Genomic DNA, 18,645 nt, shown 5'->3' with positions numbered 1-18,645 from the left:
CATACTTAGGAACACATCTCTTGTACATATTGTGTACAAAAAAAGGAACATAAATATTAAGGGCACAAAAACATATGAAGGTTTATTAGGGCGGAATCGATTTGGCCAGTGCGAAAGAAGCCAAGCTATGAACTAATTAATTAACTAACTAACTAACTAACTAACTAACTGACTGACTGACTAACTAACTTACTAACTAACTAACTAACTAACTAACTAACTAACTAACTAACTAACTAACTAACTAACTAACTAACCAACTAACTTACTAACTAACTAACTAACTAACTAACTAACTAACTAACTAACTAACTAACTAACTAACTAACTAACTAACTAACTAACTAACTAACTAACTAACTAACTAACTAACTAACTAACTAACTAACTAACTAACTAACTAACTAACTAACTAACTAGCTAACTAACTAAATAACTAACTAACTAACTAACTAACTAACTTACTAACTTACTAACTTACTAACTTACTAACTTACTAACTTACTAACTTACTAACTAACTAACTAGCTAACTTACTAACTAACCAACTAACTAACTAACTAACTAACTAACTAACTAACTAACTAACTAACTAACAAAGTAACTTACTTACTAACTAACTAACTAACTAACTAACTAACTAACTAACTAACTAACTAACTAACTAACTAACTAAATAACTAACTAACTAACTAACTAACTAACTAACTAACTAACTAACTAACTAACTAACTAACTAACTAACTAACTAACTAACTAACTAACTAACTAACTAACTAACTAACTAACTAACTGACTAACTAACTAACTAACTAACTAACTAACTAACTAACTAACTAACTAACTGACTAACTAACTAACTGACTAACTAACTAACTGACTAACTAACTAACTAACTAACTAACTAACTAACTAACTAACTAACTAACTAGCTAACTAGCTAACTAGCTAACTACCTAACTAACTAACTAACTACCTAACTAACTAACTAACTAACTAACTAACTAACTAACTAACTAACTAACTAACTAACTAACTAACCAACTAACTAGTTGACATTAAACATAAAAATACACCACCTTAATGTCTACAAGTTTAGTAACAGATATTTAAACTAGTGATTTCTTTAGCTCTTTGCTGAAACAAGGAAATTTTTGGCCCCTCGAATGATACCACTGTTACAAATATCTTTTCGAGATCATGTTCACATTCCTTAGGATAATGATTCTCAATTCTTTGTAGTATTACAAAACCTATATAAATTAAACAAGAAGAATTTCCGTACAAGCTAAATATAAACTTCATTGGGTATAACTTCATGGTTATAAGTCAATTTTATAATGGAAGCTTGTTAAGTGGTTTGTGGTTTTGGAGGGATAGTGGTAGTTATACCCAACACGGAATGTCCAGTTGTATGAAGCTATGTTGGAAAATGGACCAAATTAAACCATTGTCCTTGTGCCGAAATACAAATATAATTAAAATTTTATCAAAATATCGTGAAAATAGTGGCACAAGGTTTACATGGACAATCTTCCAGACAGAATGCCAGACAGACCGACATGACATAACTTAAGTTGGATGTATGGCCTAAATATATTTGTGTGCGTTATAAACACTAGAGGTGTAGGATATAAATAAAACTTTCTGAAGTAAAAATTGCTAAAACTTTTATTTTCAGAAATCATTCCTTTAAAATTCTTAACTACACACAGTCACAAACTAGCATATGTATGCATACATACGTATGTGTAAATGAATAAGTTAAACGTGCAGACACACAGATTAGTGCGTGGGTTGGTTTTTATGTGTTAAAAAAACCAAAAAATGTAATAAAATCGAAAAATATGACAGAGGGGTGGAAGAGGTAGACAAATAGAAAAAAATCTAAAGAAAATAAATAAATAAAAAGGCCTAATTAGACAATTTTCCTTGAAGGCTCCAATAAAAACTTAAAATGTGGTATGGTTTATGAAAGTGTGTGTGTGTGTAAATATACACAAGGATTAAAGAAGGCAACAAGCAGAAACAAAAATAAATAAAAAATAAACCCAAAAAGATTTTACTTTAACCCAAAAATATATACAAAAATACTAAAGTAAATAAACACTTAAGGGAGGTTTTACGATAGAGTTAAAACAAATACATCTTAAATAAATATAATTATTACAATTTTTAAGACTAATTAACTATTAAGCTGCAGGACATATTTTTTTGTACTCTAAGATAAACGGATTTAAATTAAAGATTTAAACAAATAATATTAACAGAAAATAATGAAAGCAAAATGAAATTGTGACAACTATGAGTAAAATTTTCCATTTTGAAAAGTTTTTCCTGTTTTTTATTTGATTGTAGCTAAAAATGTCAAAGTCTTCGTATTTTGCCCTTATCTAGCTAGTACTTATGGCAAAAACTTTTTGCCTTTTTTTAATTAACAACCCCTTTTTTTGAAGTAATTTTTGCTGCTGTTGTTGTAATATACTATTTATTAAGTAGTGATGGAGGGGGAGAAGGAAGAGGTTTTGTTTAGTTTAATGCAATATATAACATTAAATACTGTTTTTAAGAATGATGGACAAGTTTTTGCTTTGCTCTTCTTCTTTTTTTGTTGGTAGCTTGTTAAAAAATATCAAGTTTTGAGCGTTGTTTTGTTGTTGCTGTTAATAAATGTGTTGATAAGTTGAGATATTTAAACTTTTACTTTATACTATTTTCTTGTTTATTTTTTTAAAAAAGTTTTGTTATTCAGCATTAAAACTAATTGCGAGAGAGAGAACGGGAAGAATAAGTTGCAATATTTGTTGTAAATATTTAATACAAACAGTTGTAACTGTAGGCTTTTTTGTGATAACAAAATAGTTGTGGTTAAAGTTAGAACTGGCTGGCAGTGATCGGCTTAAAAACTTTTGAAATTAGTATTGTGAATAAAGTCGACTTTTTGAAAAAAGTTGTTATTAGAAAATGCTTAAGAGAATTATTAAAAATTATTTTTTTTAAGAGAAACTTTTTCATAGAAAATAAATGTTTAACTGTTATACTAAAAATTTGTAAGAAATATCACAAACATTTCCAGAGAAATACTAAATTGATGAAAAATTTTAAAGAAAATAAACTGTTATATTGAGTACATTTAAGATAAAAAACTGTTATACTTACGATTTTGAAGATGAAAACTGTAATACCGAAAATTATCTAAAAAATACAGGGAAAATAATTGTTATACATAAAGTTCTTGTTATAAATAGTAAATGTTGTATGGAAGATTTTTTAAAAATACACAGTTATTATTGATTGATTGATTGAAAAACTGTTATATGGAACATTTCGAAGAGAATAACTTTTATAACAAAATATTTTTACATGAAAAACTATTATACAGAAACTTTTTTTTTTAAGAAAAACTGTTATACCAAAATTAAAAATTGAAAAAAAAATATTTTTGAAAAATTTTAAAGAAAATATTTAAGAGAAAAACTGCTATACTAAAGATTAAAAAAAACTATTATGCAGAAAATATTTAATAAAATTATGTTTAAAAAGTAATTTTAAAACAAAATAATTGTTATACATAATGTTTTTATGTAATAAATGTTATACAGAAAGTTTAATCTGTTATACAGACAGATTTGTTTTTACAAATAAACTGTTGTATAGAAAATTTTCTACTGATAATAGTAGAATAGATAAAACATTTATAAAGTCCTTTTTAATAGATATTGTTATATGGATATCTTTTACATTTTTATAAAAAAACTGTTATACAGATAGTTTTCTCTAGAAAGTAGCTCTTCTATCCTCCGGTAGATAAGTGGTTAGTGTTTTAGTTTAGTACATTGAAGAATTTGCGTTCGATTGCCATTAAGGCTCTGGTTAAGGAGCGCACAAGTAACTAATTAACTGTTCTACTAAGCACATTTTTAAATATTTCTTACTTTATGAACTTTAATGAACATTTTGAAGAGAAATAGAAAATTTATTTAAAAAATAACTAGTTTACTGGAAAAAATAGTGTGGCCTCCAGTAGGTTAGTGTTCTAGTCTGGTAGACCGGAGGTGGTGGGTTCGATTCCCACCTGAGGCACTGGTTAAGGAGCTCACAAGAGGCCCGATAGAGGCCTAAGTGTATTTCTTCGGACTTGAAAAAAAATAAGAAAATAACTGTTATACTGAACATTTTCATCATAAAAATGGTTTTATATAAAATTTTTAAATGAATAATTATTAAATTAAATTTTGATAAGAAAAAAAAACATGTGTAATTATTATAGGAAATAAAAGTTTTTCTTAAATGTTTACAAAGAAAAGAATAATTTTTATAAAAAAATTTATATTATATAGAAAAACTTTCAACAAAATATTTAATAAAATCAAGCCACACAAAAAATGCGATTAAAAAATAGCTCACACTGCTGAAACCTTAAATCTAATAAAAATAATAAACCACACTGCGTATGTTTAATATTAATTGCTTGTTAAATATTTATTACGTATACGCATACCGAGAAACAAAAAAAAAAAAAAAAAAAAAAAAACAACAAAATCACCAGACAAAATAGCAACAAAAAAGTAAAAAAAACTTTCACACAACACACTCATACATACATGCATATATTGGTAGTATAGGGAAAATATAAATACCAACTAACTTATATGTGTATGTTTGTTTGTGAGTTTTTCTTTATGGTCATTCAACAACAATACATAATTCATAATTATCGTGACTTTTTTTTTTAAAGAGAGAAAAGATATGTTTTTTTATACATTTCGAGTTTCTCTAGTACTTTAAGCTCTTATCCCTTTTGTCAGTTTTCCCAACACAACTATTGTTATTTTTTTAAAGAGTATTTGGCAAAGTAAAATTAAAAAAACCAACAGAATTTTGTTAACAATTATACAATTTTTTCTTTTGTTTTCCTCATGGAAAATATTTTTATACATTTTTATTTTGACTAAAATCTTTAGCCACCACAAAGGGGTTGTGTGCATGATTATATGAGATTTAATTTCGTACTTTTTTTTTGTAAATTAAAATAAGGTTTGAACAAAAGAATTGTAGTAGTTAAATGTAAGTGATGATGTTGGGGAAATGAAAAGAGCAAAACGAAAAATAACAAAAAAAAAAAGAAGAGAAACAATAAAGTAAAACTCTTTTAGAGTGCTGGTGCTTGATGAGTATGGGTCGTTATATAAAATTACTTTTCGCATTGTTGTTAAACATATAAATATTTGCTATAAACGAGTATGAATGAATGTCTGTATTTATGTAGTAGCAGTTGTTATTGCCGGTCATATGTATACCTTGTTGTAGTAGTAGTAGTTTCATTAAAAATGTGCAAAAAAAAAAAATAAAGTAATAACAACAGCAGCAACAACAATTGTAGCAAACAATACAACTTCATGTATATACAGTTACAGTTTGATTTAAACCTCATTTGGTTTTAAATGTTTTTGGCCACAGGTGGTGTATGTGTGCCTGGTTTAATTTCATTTAACATTGTTCGGAAACTTTGCTGTCGTTTTTAAAAAAACATTTTATATACTTTCTGTTTAACACCATTTACTGTTATACACAGATTATGGGCCATCTATAATAACTGTTATATAAAAAATTTTATATGTATTATAAATTGTGAAAGAGAAATACGGTTGTACAGAAATTAATGTTAAGAAAAAAGCTATTAAATAGAAAATAATTAAAAGTTAACTTGTTATACAGATTTTGCTTTTGCTAACTGTTATACACAACAAGTTTAATAAAAATCAAATAATGGTAATAATATATAGTTAAAATAAACTGTTATAAAAATCTATCATACGAAAAACTTTTTTATAACAAATTAATGATGTTGAAATTTTTTTTAATTAATAACTGTTAAAAATATACATTGGTAAAACTGTTATACGGTAAACATAACAAAAAATAGTTAGAAGAAAATTTTTAAGAAAAAAACTGTTATACAATCATTTTTTGTCAAGTTAAAACTGTTATACAGAACTTTTTATAGGGGAAATATTATTTTTGTTCATAAATTTAAAAAAAAAAATGGTTTTTAGATTTTTTGAGAAAATAACTGTTATATTGACAGCATCTCAGCATTTCGGTCGGATAGTCCCAAACTACCTATTTAACCCACCATTTAGGGTTACCCCTAGTCCAGATGACTCGAGTACATTCGGTCGGACAGGTTCGAATTACTTTCTTAACCTTCCATTTAGGGTTAGCTCTAGTCAGCGACTGTCCAGGTGATGAGCTTTTTTAACTTGTATATATCCTATTAGAAAGTCAATCGTCACCCTATACGAAGTGTCAACTCACTACTTTGCAAAGGTTACACTAAATTGATAATTATCTACACTCTCGTTCGAAAGACGAAAATCACTGTCTTTCTGTCACTTTGAATAGCAGTTGGGAATAAATCCTTTAAATAAGGGTAAGCACTTCTATAACTAGTTATTTTTTGGGTCTTTTCAAATTAAAATTAGTTTTTATTCTGGACTTTTCACTTCTTCAATCTATAAAGTAAATAAAAAACAAACGAGAATCCCAAAAGTATGCAACAAATTCTTCTAATTTAAAATAACGGAAAAGGAAACAGTGTAATCTTGATACACTGTATTGTATTGTACAGATGCTTTTGCAAAATAAGATATTCATCGTTTGGCAGCCAGTATAGAATGTTGTTGGTTGGTTGGTTAGATTGAATGGCTGACTAAATAGTTCTTTCGTTGGATCTGCTTGTTTAAGCTGATGCTGATACATTTTTTTGTTCTTTGCATTTCATTTTGGATTCTTTTTTTCTGTTTTTTTTGCTATAAAATCTGTATAGTAGAATAATAACTACAAAATAAAAATAAATATACATGAAAGAAAAGAGTGAATGAATTTAGTATGAATGAATGTTTGTAACTAAATATTATAAAAAAGGAATGTGTAATATGTATGTAAATGGTGGTTTTACTGGCAAATACTTCCTCACTCTCTATCTGCTGCATTTTGAACATGTTACAAATCATTTGTTAGTTAGAAACATTTTTGTTTTAATTTGTTGCGTTTTTTTTAACTTAATGTCTGTGTATTATTTTAATGAAACAATTAGAATTTAAAACAAATAAATAATTATATAAATTTTGTTGCAAATTGCTATTTAATTGTAGAATTTATTTTTTTTCATATTTAAAGAGCTTAATATAATAAAGATTTATTTGAATATTTTTTGCTCATATTTCAAAATATTAATTGTTAACGTATTAGCATAATTTATTTTAGTTGTTTTTCTTTGCTAGGAATTTTGTTGTTATGGTAAAATTATTATTAATGTTTTTTGTAAATTTTCTCATTATTTTTTTTTTTAATAAGATAAAATATGAAATTATAGGGAAATTTATCTAAGCTAAATGGAAAAAAACGTATTGTAATTAATAACATTGTATTAATTATATTAAACTGTTGGGAATTTTTTTCTGTCTCTAATTGGAATTTATTGTGCAGGGTTTGTTTTGGAATTAAAAGAGGTTGTTAAAAGTTTTATTTAATTGTATTTTTACTTTGTGGAGATTTAATTATAATGCAAATAAATTTCATTATTTTTTTTAGGTTAAGTGCAAAAGTATTTGAATAATATTGTTGTGATAGGAGGAAAACAGGAAATAGAAAACCAGATTAAAAAAAAAAAAATAGGAAATTGTTAAATACTAGTTATAATTTTTATTAAATCTAAATTAAATTTAAATCTAAAACATAAATTTTGTCTATAATAATTAAACTTCTTATCTTAGTCTGAAAATAAGCAATAAATAATAAATCTGTAATTTATTCAATAACGAATTGAATTTGCTTTGTTTATATTAGTTTGTAACTTCCCTGATTATTAAAAAAAAAAATTGATTAAAATATCAATTTTGACATATAAATACAGATGTTTACTAGAAATTGATTGATTTCATAACAATGAAATGTAAATTCTGTAGAATATATAAACTACTAAGGAGTGTCAAAAAAGTTAAGTGTAAAAATTAATCAAAAACTAATTTTTAATGCTTATTTTTAAAAGATAATAAAATTTAAATAAAAAAAATTAATAAAATAAGGATTTATCAAAAATATTCTTTAATTTTTTAACAATTTTCTATATAAAAAGAATTTTTGCGAATATTTTAAGAATTTTTCATAAATTATAGTGATTTTTATTAAATCAAATATTATTTAAAATTTTCTACAATTATGCAAACATTTTTTTTGTAAGAAGATAATTTTTCACAAATTTTTTTTTATAATGAAATATGAATTGTTCTTTTAAATAGAGAATTATTTATGAATTTTTTACAAACGAAGAATTTCAAAACAAACTTTATTGCAATTTTTCTAAAAATAATAAAATTTTATTAAAAAGTTTCATTAAATTGAGGATTTATCACGAATATTTTTTAAATAAAGAATTTTTCAATAATTTTTTATATATAATAATTAATTATAAATTTTCTCTATAAAAAATTTAACGCCAATTTTATAAAAATTTGTAGTTTTTTTTACCAAAATCTAAAAAATATAACGAATTTCCTTTAAATATGCAAAATTTGTTTGTAAGTAAAGAATTTCTCACGATTTTTTTGTAATAAAATTAATTAAACAGTTTTTTTTTTGACAAGAGTTGTTCTTTTAATTAGAATGTTACTCGCGAATTTTTTACAAACAATGAATTTTTAACGAATTCGTAATTTTTCTAAAAAATAATTAAATTTTATTAACAATTTCCAATAAATAAAGAATTTATTAAAAATTTTCTTTAAATAGAGAATTTTCAGAATTTTTATCTATAAATATAATTTATCGCGAATTTAAAAAAAAATTCACAAGTTATAGTGATTTCTACAAAATCAAACAAAAAAAAATTAATACAAATTTATTATAAATATGCAAAATTAATTTTTTTTGTAAAGAATTTCTCACGATTTTCTTTTACAATAAAATAAATTAAATAGGGAATTATTTTTACAAACAAAAAATTTTATGACAAATTTTCTAAGAATTTTATTGCAATTTTTCTAAAAATAATAAAATTTTATTAAAAAATTCCCATCATTTATCACGAATTTTCTTAAAATATAGAATTTTAAAAGTTTTCCATCTATAAAGATATATTATCGAGAATTTTAAAAAATTTAAAAAAATCCAAAAAAATTATCACCAATTTCGTTTTTTGTAAGTAAAGAATTTCTTCCAATTTTTTTATAATAAAACTAATTAAACAAAAATTTTTACTTAAAGAATTGTTGTTTTAAATAGAGAATTATTATTAATTTCTACGAATTTTATTTTTTTTAAATTAATGAAATTTGATTAAAAATTATTATAAAATATAAGGAATTTTTAGAGAAATTTTTATGTTTAAACATAATTTTTGCGAATTTATTATATAAAGAGTATTTATAAAGAATTTTATAAAAATTCTATTAATCAATTAAATCAATTTCCGACTCCAAAACCTACAACTGAGAAAGCTGGTATCGATTGTTAATGGACACTGAAAATTTGGAAATCATGCTAGACGCATTGGTCTTCCGCTTAATGATTTCTGTATGAGTTGTCAAAATGAGGGTGATAAACAGACTCTCTGTTTTGGCAGAAACCCCAATCTCTCAAAATTGTCGAAATTTCAATTTAAACATATTATGGCGTTCAAGGGAATGGTTATGAACTTCGGAATTGCCACTCACCAGGAGGTAGTCTCTTTACTCCATGGCCTGTATTTTCTTCTCAGTGATTCTCTCACTCCTCATCTCTGCCTTTTCTATTCTCATTTTTTACACTTTCCTTATATTTTCTTTTCCATAGAGAATTACTTGCGAATTTCTAAGAAAAAGGAATATACAATTTCTTTATATTTTTGCAAATTTTTCTTAAAGTGGGAAACGTTTCACAAATATATTATAAATAAATTATAACACTTTTTTATTTAAAAAATAATTTTCGATAAATTTACTACAATAACATTTCTTGTAAAAATGTTTTGAGTATTTTTTTATTTTTTTCTATAAAAAATTATTAATTTTCAAATTGTAGCGAAATTTAATAAATAAAAAATAAAAATTTATCTTTTTCTGTTAACAAAGAAGTTATAACGATTCTTTTTTTTAAATTTAATAATTTTCAATTATAATTATTTACGAGTGTCTGACAAATAAAGATTTAATATAGAATTTTCTATAAGAATTAAGACTTTCTAAACAGTTTTCTAAAACTAGAGAATTTTTCACGAATTTTCTGTAAGAAGAAAATTTATAACGAATTTGTGGCGATTTTTGTACACAAAAAGAATTTAGAAATAATTTACTTATTAATAATTTCCCAAAAATTAAAAAATAAACTTCATAAATATTTGATAAAAATGTAAATTAAAAATTTAGCCGGATTTATTTGCGATTTTGGTTAAACAAAGAATTTTTACGATTTTAAAAAATATAAAATTTCTCACCAATTTCTTATGAATGGAGAATTTATGGTTAATTTTCTGCAATAGAGAAATGTTCTCTTATTTCATATGGCCTCCGGTAGGTTAGTGGGTAGTGATCTAGTCTGCTAGACTGGAGGTGGTGGGTTCGATTCCCACCCGTTGCATTGGTTAAGGAGCGCACAACAGGCCCGATAGAGGCCTAGGTGTATTTCTGCGGATTTGATGTGTATACATTCTCCTTTCCAACTAACTAACTAACTAACTAACTAACTAACTAACTAACTAACTAACTAACTAATTAGTGAGCATTTGGCTTAAATTGTGAATTAATGGAATTATTGTTTATATTCGCAATTTTCTCTTTAAATTTTCAAAGAATAATTTTTATTACCAGAAAAAAATTTTTGTTACACTTTTTAACAAACCCTTTACATAACACATTCTGAATTATTAAGTTAGGCGAATAAAAATAAAATCAACTAATAAAATTAATATGCATTTTTTCAAAACAAACTCTCACACATCTCAATTGTCTTTATATGGTGAATGCGATTGTTATATGTGAATTGAAAATCAAATGACCCAGACCTTTTTGGTCGAGTACGAGTATAGTAATAAAGAGATAATTCCTATGAATTAAATTCTATTATTTGATACATACGACACATATGTATATAGTTACATATATGTGTGTATAAATATGTATGAATGATTAAAGTATAAATTAAATATTTTTTTATTTATTTATTATTATTATTCATATTGAGTTTGCTCTCTTTTTAACAAAATAGACTTTTCAATTTCTATGCTTTGTTTGCATGTAAATATCTCTGTTTAAATAAATGTAAAATATATGATCGCTCATATTAAATGCCACAATTCAACAATAAATATATTGATAAATTGCAAAAAAAAAACACTCAATGGAATTTATATTCTTATACATCATTCAACCATTTCCTTCTCCTCCTCATCTTTATGAATATGAATAGAACTTCTGATGTTCTATGTGTTGTATTGGTGGGAGAAAATAGATGAAATGCGTTTTAATATTATAGACATTCAGTTTTATTAAAAACTCAAAAGAAATATTAAAAATTTACAGTCTTTAGCTAAGTTTGTGTGTGTGTGTGTTTTTCGCTTGTTGCTTTGAAGTTTAAAGGATGTTTTTTTCTAATTTCGCTTTATTTTGTTTTTAAGTTGTTAGCATGTATTTGATTGAGCAAATATAGAACTCAACATGAATTTTTCATAAAAAATATTATCACAATTTTTTTTAATAAAGTGTGTTGGAGAAATATTCTTTAAAAAGAGAATTTCTTAAGTTTTTCCCAGCAAAATAAAGAACTTCCAAAGAAGCGAAAAAAAGTAGAAATTACTCCATGGAAGTACTGATTATGACCTGAAGAAGTTATGATTTTAACACAGGCTTGTCATACGTAGGGTGTCCTTTTTGTTTGATTCCAAATTCACTACATCTGAAGTAATTCCTAGGAAGTATTTTTTTAAGTTATTATTTTTTATAAAAAAAAAAATAAAAATTGATTCTTTTTGCTTCTTTGGACGTCAATAAACATCTCTTCCACAGAAATCACTCTTCCATTTATCACAAGTGGTGATAAATGTTATTCTTTTGGAAGTATTACATTTTTTTGCTTGGTTTCTATGGTAGAGAACAAATTTTACATGATTAGAGAATATATTAGGAAATTTATTTTTATTTAAATTATCGCAAATTTCCTAATAACAAAAATTTTAACAAGTTGGTTCTTTAAATAATTATAAGTTATTAGAACTCTGTTAGAAAAGCGAATTTTCTATGAAGAATATTCAAGAATTCATTGTTTATTTCCAACAAATAGAAAATTCTGCAGGATTTTTCTTGATAAAGACAACTTAAATTTTTTAATTGATTAATATTTCAAATTTACTTTATTACGAATTTTCTAAAAAAGAAGAAGTCGTCACAAATTTTCCATAAAACTAAAATTTTTCATAACTTTTTAAAAAATGAGAATTATGTGCATAAATTGTTTATGAATACAAAATTTATGGCGATTTTTTGTTTAATAAAATAAATTTTCTGAATTTATCACAAATTAGCAAAATTGATTATGATATTCTTCGAAAAATGTTTTTCTATTTCAAACTAATTTTAAATAAAGATTTTTTTTGGCAAATTTTCTTTAAAACGAGAAATTTTGAAGAATTATGCAATTTTTGTATAAAATATAAAATTTTGAAAAAATGAGAGTTAACTGAAAATTTTCTATAAACACAGAACTTATGGCGAGTAATTTGTTGAGGAAGAGAAATATATCAAAAAATTTCTATAAAACGATTCCTTTTTTGTGAATTTACTAAAAAAGTTAATTATGTGCAAAAATATTTAAAAATAAAAAATTAATTTAGTTTTTTGGTTAATAAAATAAATTTTTTAGAATTTATCGCAAATTAGTTAAATCTATTACGATTATTTTTAGAATAAATAATTTAACACGATTTTTAATTTAAAAAAATGAGAATTAAGTGAAAATTTTCTATAAACACAGAACTTATGGCGAGTAGTTTGTTTAGAAAAATATATCAATAAATTTCTATAAAACGAATTTTTTTTTGTGAATTTACTAAAAAAGTTAATTATGTGCAAATTATTTAAAATAATTTCTCTATCTATTACGAATATTTTTAGAATAAATAATTTAACTCGATTTTTTTAATAAAGAATTTATCTCTTTCAAATTTATTTTAAATTAAAATTTTACTGCAAATTTTCTTTTAAACAAGAATTATGGAAGATTTTTTTAAATAAAATTTAAATGTAATTTTTGTATAAAAAAAACGATTTTTATATAATTTTTTTAAGAATGAGAATTAAGTGTTATTTTTATATTTTTCTATAAAATAATAATTTATTTTATTTTTTATAATTTCATTTAATAATCTTTTTTATAAGATTTTTTGTGAAATTAATCGCAAATTTCTTTTTCTAAAAGAACTAAGTGTAAATTTTATATTAATGCAAATTATTTTGAAAAATTTCTTTAAAACATTATATTTTTGCGATTTGTTATAAATTTAAAAAAAAATAATTTTTTTTATCACGAATTTTCTACAAATAAAGAATTTATTTAAAATTTTCTTTAAATGATGAATGATGAATTCATCGCAAATTTTTTATAAAATAATATTGTTTTAAGACTTTTTCTAAAAAGTATTAAAAAGAGGAATTTTCTAGATTTATGATAAAAGTTTTTATAAATACATTTTGTATTTATCACGAATTTCATTCTTATAAATAATTAAAAAAAATTTCATAAAATTTATAAAAAAAAATATATATATATATATTTATGTTTTATTAGAGATTATAGAGAATTTATCACGAAGTATCTACAAATAGAATTTTTCTAAAAAACTACTTTTTTGTATAAATACAATTTCTTTTTGCGAAATTTCTATATAAAACTAGTTTTAAGACTTTTATAAAAAATTATAAAAAATCGTAATAAATTTATAAAAAATATTTTTTATAAATTTATTACGAATTTTCTTCAATTAGAGAATTTATCACAATTTTTTATTTTAAAATAACTAACAAAAAGTTATCACGAACTATAACAAGTTTTCCTCGATTATAGAATTTATCACAATTTTTTTTAATTGAAGAATTTATCGTGCATTTTCTGTAAAATAGGAATTATACACAAACGTTCTTAAAAAGAATATAAAATCCAAAATTTCTATAAAACATATACTAATATTTTTTTATACATTTTTTTTCAAATGTTTCTACAATTTATCACGAATTTTCTTTATTTTTAAGTTAAATTTAAAGGTTTCTCTAATTTTATTGGCTACAATTTTTGTCCCAAAAATATTAATCTTTTAAGGTTTCAATTTATTGCTTCAAAGAAGTTATTTTTATCAAATTTGGCACACAATACCTAAATTAATATTTCTTTTAATCTCTTCTATATTTTTGTCTATTTTTCTTTATAGATTTATTTTTTCAGCTGTTATGGTTGGCTACTAAATGAAAAATTTCTAACTGAAAAAAGACGTATATTGAATATTTTTACATCTGTTTGCACTTTTTAATTAAAAAACACACATGAGCAGCTTAAAGTTAAATATTACATTTTTATTAACTAATTAAAGAAAACTAAAACAGTCAAATATTAATAAATTGATTGAAACAATACAATGAAAACTAAGTAAACGAATTTCTTAATATAAAAATAATTAAAATTAATATATTGATATTGTTACGCAAACGGCAGCAACTATAATTAAAAGTGTTTTTTTCAAACAACATTATGGAGAAATTAAAATTTCAAAAATACAGTTTAAGAAGAAAACAACGACGACGCCACACCAACCTACGAAATTATGCAGCATTTATAATTACAACAATATTTGTTGTAGTTACAGCATCATGTGTGAAAAGTGCCCACTTAAATGTCAACACTAACACAGCGTCAGTTACAGCAGCAGCAGCAACATTAGAACCAGCATTTGTACCTTTAACAGCAGGAACATCATCATTATCATCATCATCGTCGTCATCGTCCTCATTGCCATCAGATACGTCCTTAACATCTGTACAAAAATTACAGCATTTATCGCCAGATGAAGAGGAGGAGGCCGAGGCTGCAGAAGAAGCAGTTGAAATAGAATTACAAGAAACATCACTATACAATTTACCAGTGGTGAGGGAATTGAAGGTTGTTACAGCATCCTCCAGCACCACCACAACTATGAATGCCTTAAATACTGCCATAGACACAGACGCAAATAATCGTACAAACAGCCACAATACAAATGCTCAAGATATTAACAGCATAACTGCAGACAGCAGAAGAAATATTCCTACGCATTCTGAAAATAATTTTTCATTACAAGAAAATATTTTACAACAACAAAAACAACAAGTGCAACATACTAGACATCCACAACATCAACACCAGCACTTTGATCATCATCAGCATCAGCAGCATCATCATCATCAAAAACACCAAAGCCATTATGGCAACCAACATCAACATTTATCACCAACATCTCAACACCATCAACATCATCAACATTCACTCAACAACGAAAACAACAACATGCAAAACAATTATGATTTCATTAAAGTTAATGATGATGCTGGTGGTGATCATCAACAACTCAAGCAAAATTCACCATTTCCTGCCATTATAAGTGCAGATGAATATTATTCCCAAATACCCTGGCATAAACATCACAGCAAATATTCTATAGAGGATTTGTTGAGTACGAAATTCGAAAAGAAAATATCAAATGACATTGATATGGATCCATGTAAAGCGGGTAAGCGAGAGTTGATTTAAATTGTGAAAAAAAATTTAATGTTTTAAAAAGGGTTTCTTTAAAGGATATTAATGAATATGATCTAAAAGATTGTTGCTAAATATTGCAAAAGATTTATGAAATGTTAATAACATATCGGCAGATATGGGGTTTAACTTTTGGGTATAGTTACATTAAATAGCCTGCGAAAAGTAAAAAAAAAATATTTCTTTTCTCAATAAGCAACCCCGATCTTAGTAAGTTTTCATACATTATTTTTACAATAATAATGTGGGGAAGGCTAGACTACACTATAAACTACACCATAGACTAGAGTATAGACTAGAATATTGAATACACTATAAACTATATTATACACTGTTCTATAGTCAAGACTATAGACTATTATAAAGCCAAGACTGTCCTATAGGCAAGACTGAAGACTCTTATATGGTCAAGATTATAAACAGTTTTGTAGTACAGTCTATATACTGTTCTATAGCCAAGACTATAGACTGTTCTATAGTCAAGACTATAAACTGTTCTATAGCCAAGACTATAAACTGTTCTATAGTCAAAGCTATAAACTGTTCTATAGTCAAGACTATAAACTGTTCTTTAGTCAAGACTATAGACTGTTCTATATACTACAGATTTTTCTATAGTCAAAACTGTAACTGTGCTATAGTCAATACTATATGTTGTTCTATAGTCAATACTATAGACCGTTCTATAGTCAAGACTAGAGACTGTTCAACAGTCAAGACTATAGACTGTTCTATATTCAAGACTATAGGCTGTTCTGTATAAAAGGCTATAGGCTGTTTTATAGTCAAGACTATAGATTGTTGTATAGTAAAGACTATAGGCTGCTCTTTAGTCAAGACTATAGACTGTTCTACAGTCAAGACTATAGACTGGTCTATAGTCAAGACTATAGACTGCTCTATAGTCAAGACTATAGACTGCTCTACAGTCAAGACTATAGACTGCTCTACAGTCAAGACTATAGACTGCTCTATAGTCAAGACTGTAGACTGCTCTATAGTCAAGACTATAGACTGCTCTATAGTCAAGACTATAGACTGCTCTATAGTTAAGACTATAGACTGCTCTATAGTCAAGACTATAGTCTGCTCTATAGTCAAGACTATAGACTGCTCTATAGTCAAGACTATAGACTGCTCTATAGTCAAGACTATAGACTGCTCTATAGTCAAGACTATAGACTTCTCTATAGTCAAGACTATAGACAGTTCTATAGTCAAGACTATAAACTGCTCTATAGTCAAGATTATAAACTGCTCTATAGTCAAGACTATAAACTGCTTTATAGTCAAGACTATAGACAACAGTCAAGTATTAAGTCTAGTTAGAGAATATTCTATAGACTACAATATTCTATAGGAACAATTTTGTTTTGATTGACTCAAAATCACTTCTTTATTCAACATAACGAACTTTAGCAAATGCAACATTTTTTAAAACAATTGAAAGGTATTTTCAAAGCAATTTTTTAAAGGTATAAATTAAATTAAGATTCATTTATTTATTAGAATTTAATTTAAATATTTTCTAACAAAAATTCTTGAATTTTTTTTTTTTAATAAATTGTTTGATTTAAAATATGTACAAAGTACATATAAATTCTATTCTATTTTTAAATACCACTTATGACTTTTAAATATTTATATAAATAAGTTACAAAATAATTTCTTATTTTACGCAAAACAAATATTTATTTAATACCAAGGCACTGACCCCTTAAAAGAGAGAATAATCTGTAAAATAAATCAAAAAATAAATGAATTAAAAGGTATTTTATTATTTACTTTAAATTTATAAATATTTTATTTATTATTACAGAAAAGTAAGTCCATTAAAAAAAGTTAAAATAAAACTGGTATACACTTTCAAATACATAATAAATATTTTGCATGGCTAGTATAAACTGTCTGTTTGTAAATACTTATTTAAACTTTACTTAATCCTTTAATATCTTTAAATAATATACAACACCAACAAAAAAAAAATAATAATAAAAATGTGGTTATTGTTAATGATTTTTACCACCAGAGACTGAATGTAATGTTTTTGGTTATTTTCCTTTTAAAATAAAGTTTCGAAAAGAAGAAGAAAAGAAAAGGAAATATTTTCAAACCAGAATACAAGTAGGTCATTTATAACCAAAACTTTACTTTAGAAACTTTTGAATAAAAGAACATTTTACACAGAGGGAATATAAACAATACAAACACACACACACACACACAAAGAGATATAAATATATGAACAGACAGAGAGTCATATATAAACACAGACTCATATATAAATACAGACTCAAAGGAATACAATAAATATAGAATAGAATAAACATACACTTGTATATTCATTCACAAACTCATACATACAATTTTATACACACTTTGACATAAAGGACAATTATGCTTTTTGTGTTAATTAATATTTATCATTTAGAGACAATCATCATCATTACAAAAACTGGCAAAAATTCAAAAAGAAGGATAGAAATTTTTACAACTAACCTAAATTATTTAGAAGTGTTTGTTTGTTGCATACTTTTAAGGGGCAAAAATAAAGGAATTCCTTTACATACCTTTACACAAACACTCACTTAAGTGAAGAGAGACTTTAAATAAATTAAAATGTGTTATTTTAATAACCCAGCAAAAAAGATAACTAATAACTAATAACTAAGTAGATCAAAAAGTAAAATTATATTTTTATATTCATTGTGTGTGTGAAATTACATCCAAGTTAACACGCTCCGCATCTTGACGTCATACAAGTTCAACATACTTATTCTACCAACCTGCTGACCATGCACAACAAAGAGTTCAACATACTTATTCTTCCAA

General features: G+C 24.7%; 1 protein-coding gene across 1 annotated transcript in view; it reads left to right on the top strand.

Annotated features, from left to right (window-relative positions):
* LOC111676448 (dorsal-ventral patterning protein tolloid) overlaps positions 1-18,645 on the top strand; it is a 55,962-nt gene that overhangs the window by 13,212 nt on the left and 24,105 nt on the right. Inside the window, exon 2 of the mRNA XM_046950146.1 lies at positions 14,456-15,787. Within this exon, the coding sequence (XP_046806102.1) occupies positions 14,773-15,787 (1,015 nt within the window). The 5' untranslated portion in view covers positions 14,456-14,772. The remainder of the gene's footprint in view (positions 1-14,455; positions 15,788-18,645) is intronic.

Source organism: Lucilia cuprina, chromosome 4 (assembly GCF_022045245.1).
Source record: "Lucilia cuprina isolate Lc7/37 chromosome 4, ASM2204524v1, whole genome shotgun sequence".
Lineage (NCBI taxonomy): Eukaryota > Metazoa > Arthropoda > Insecta > Diptera > Calliphoridae > Lucilia > Lucilia cuprina.
This window is presented reverse-complemented; position numbering and strand designations above follow the sequence as displayed.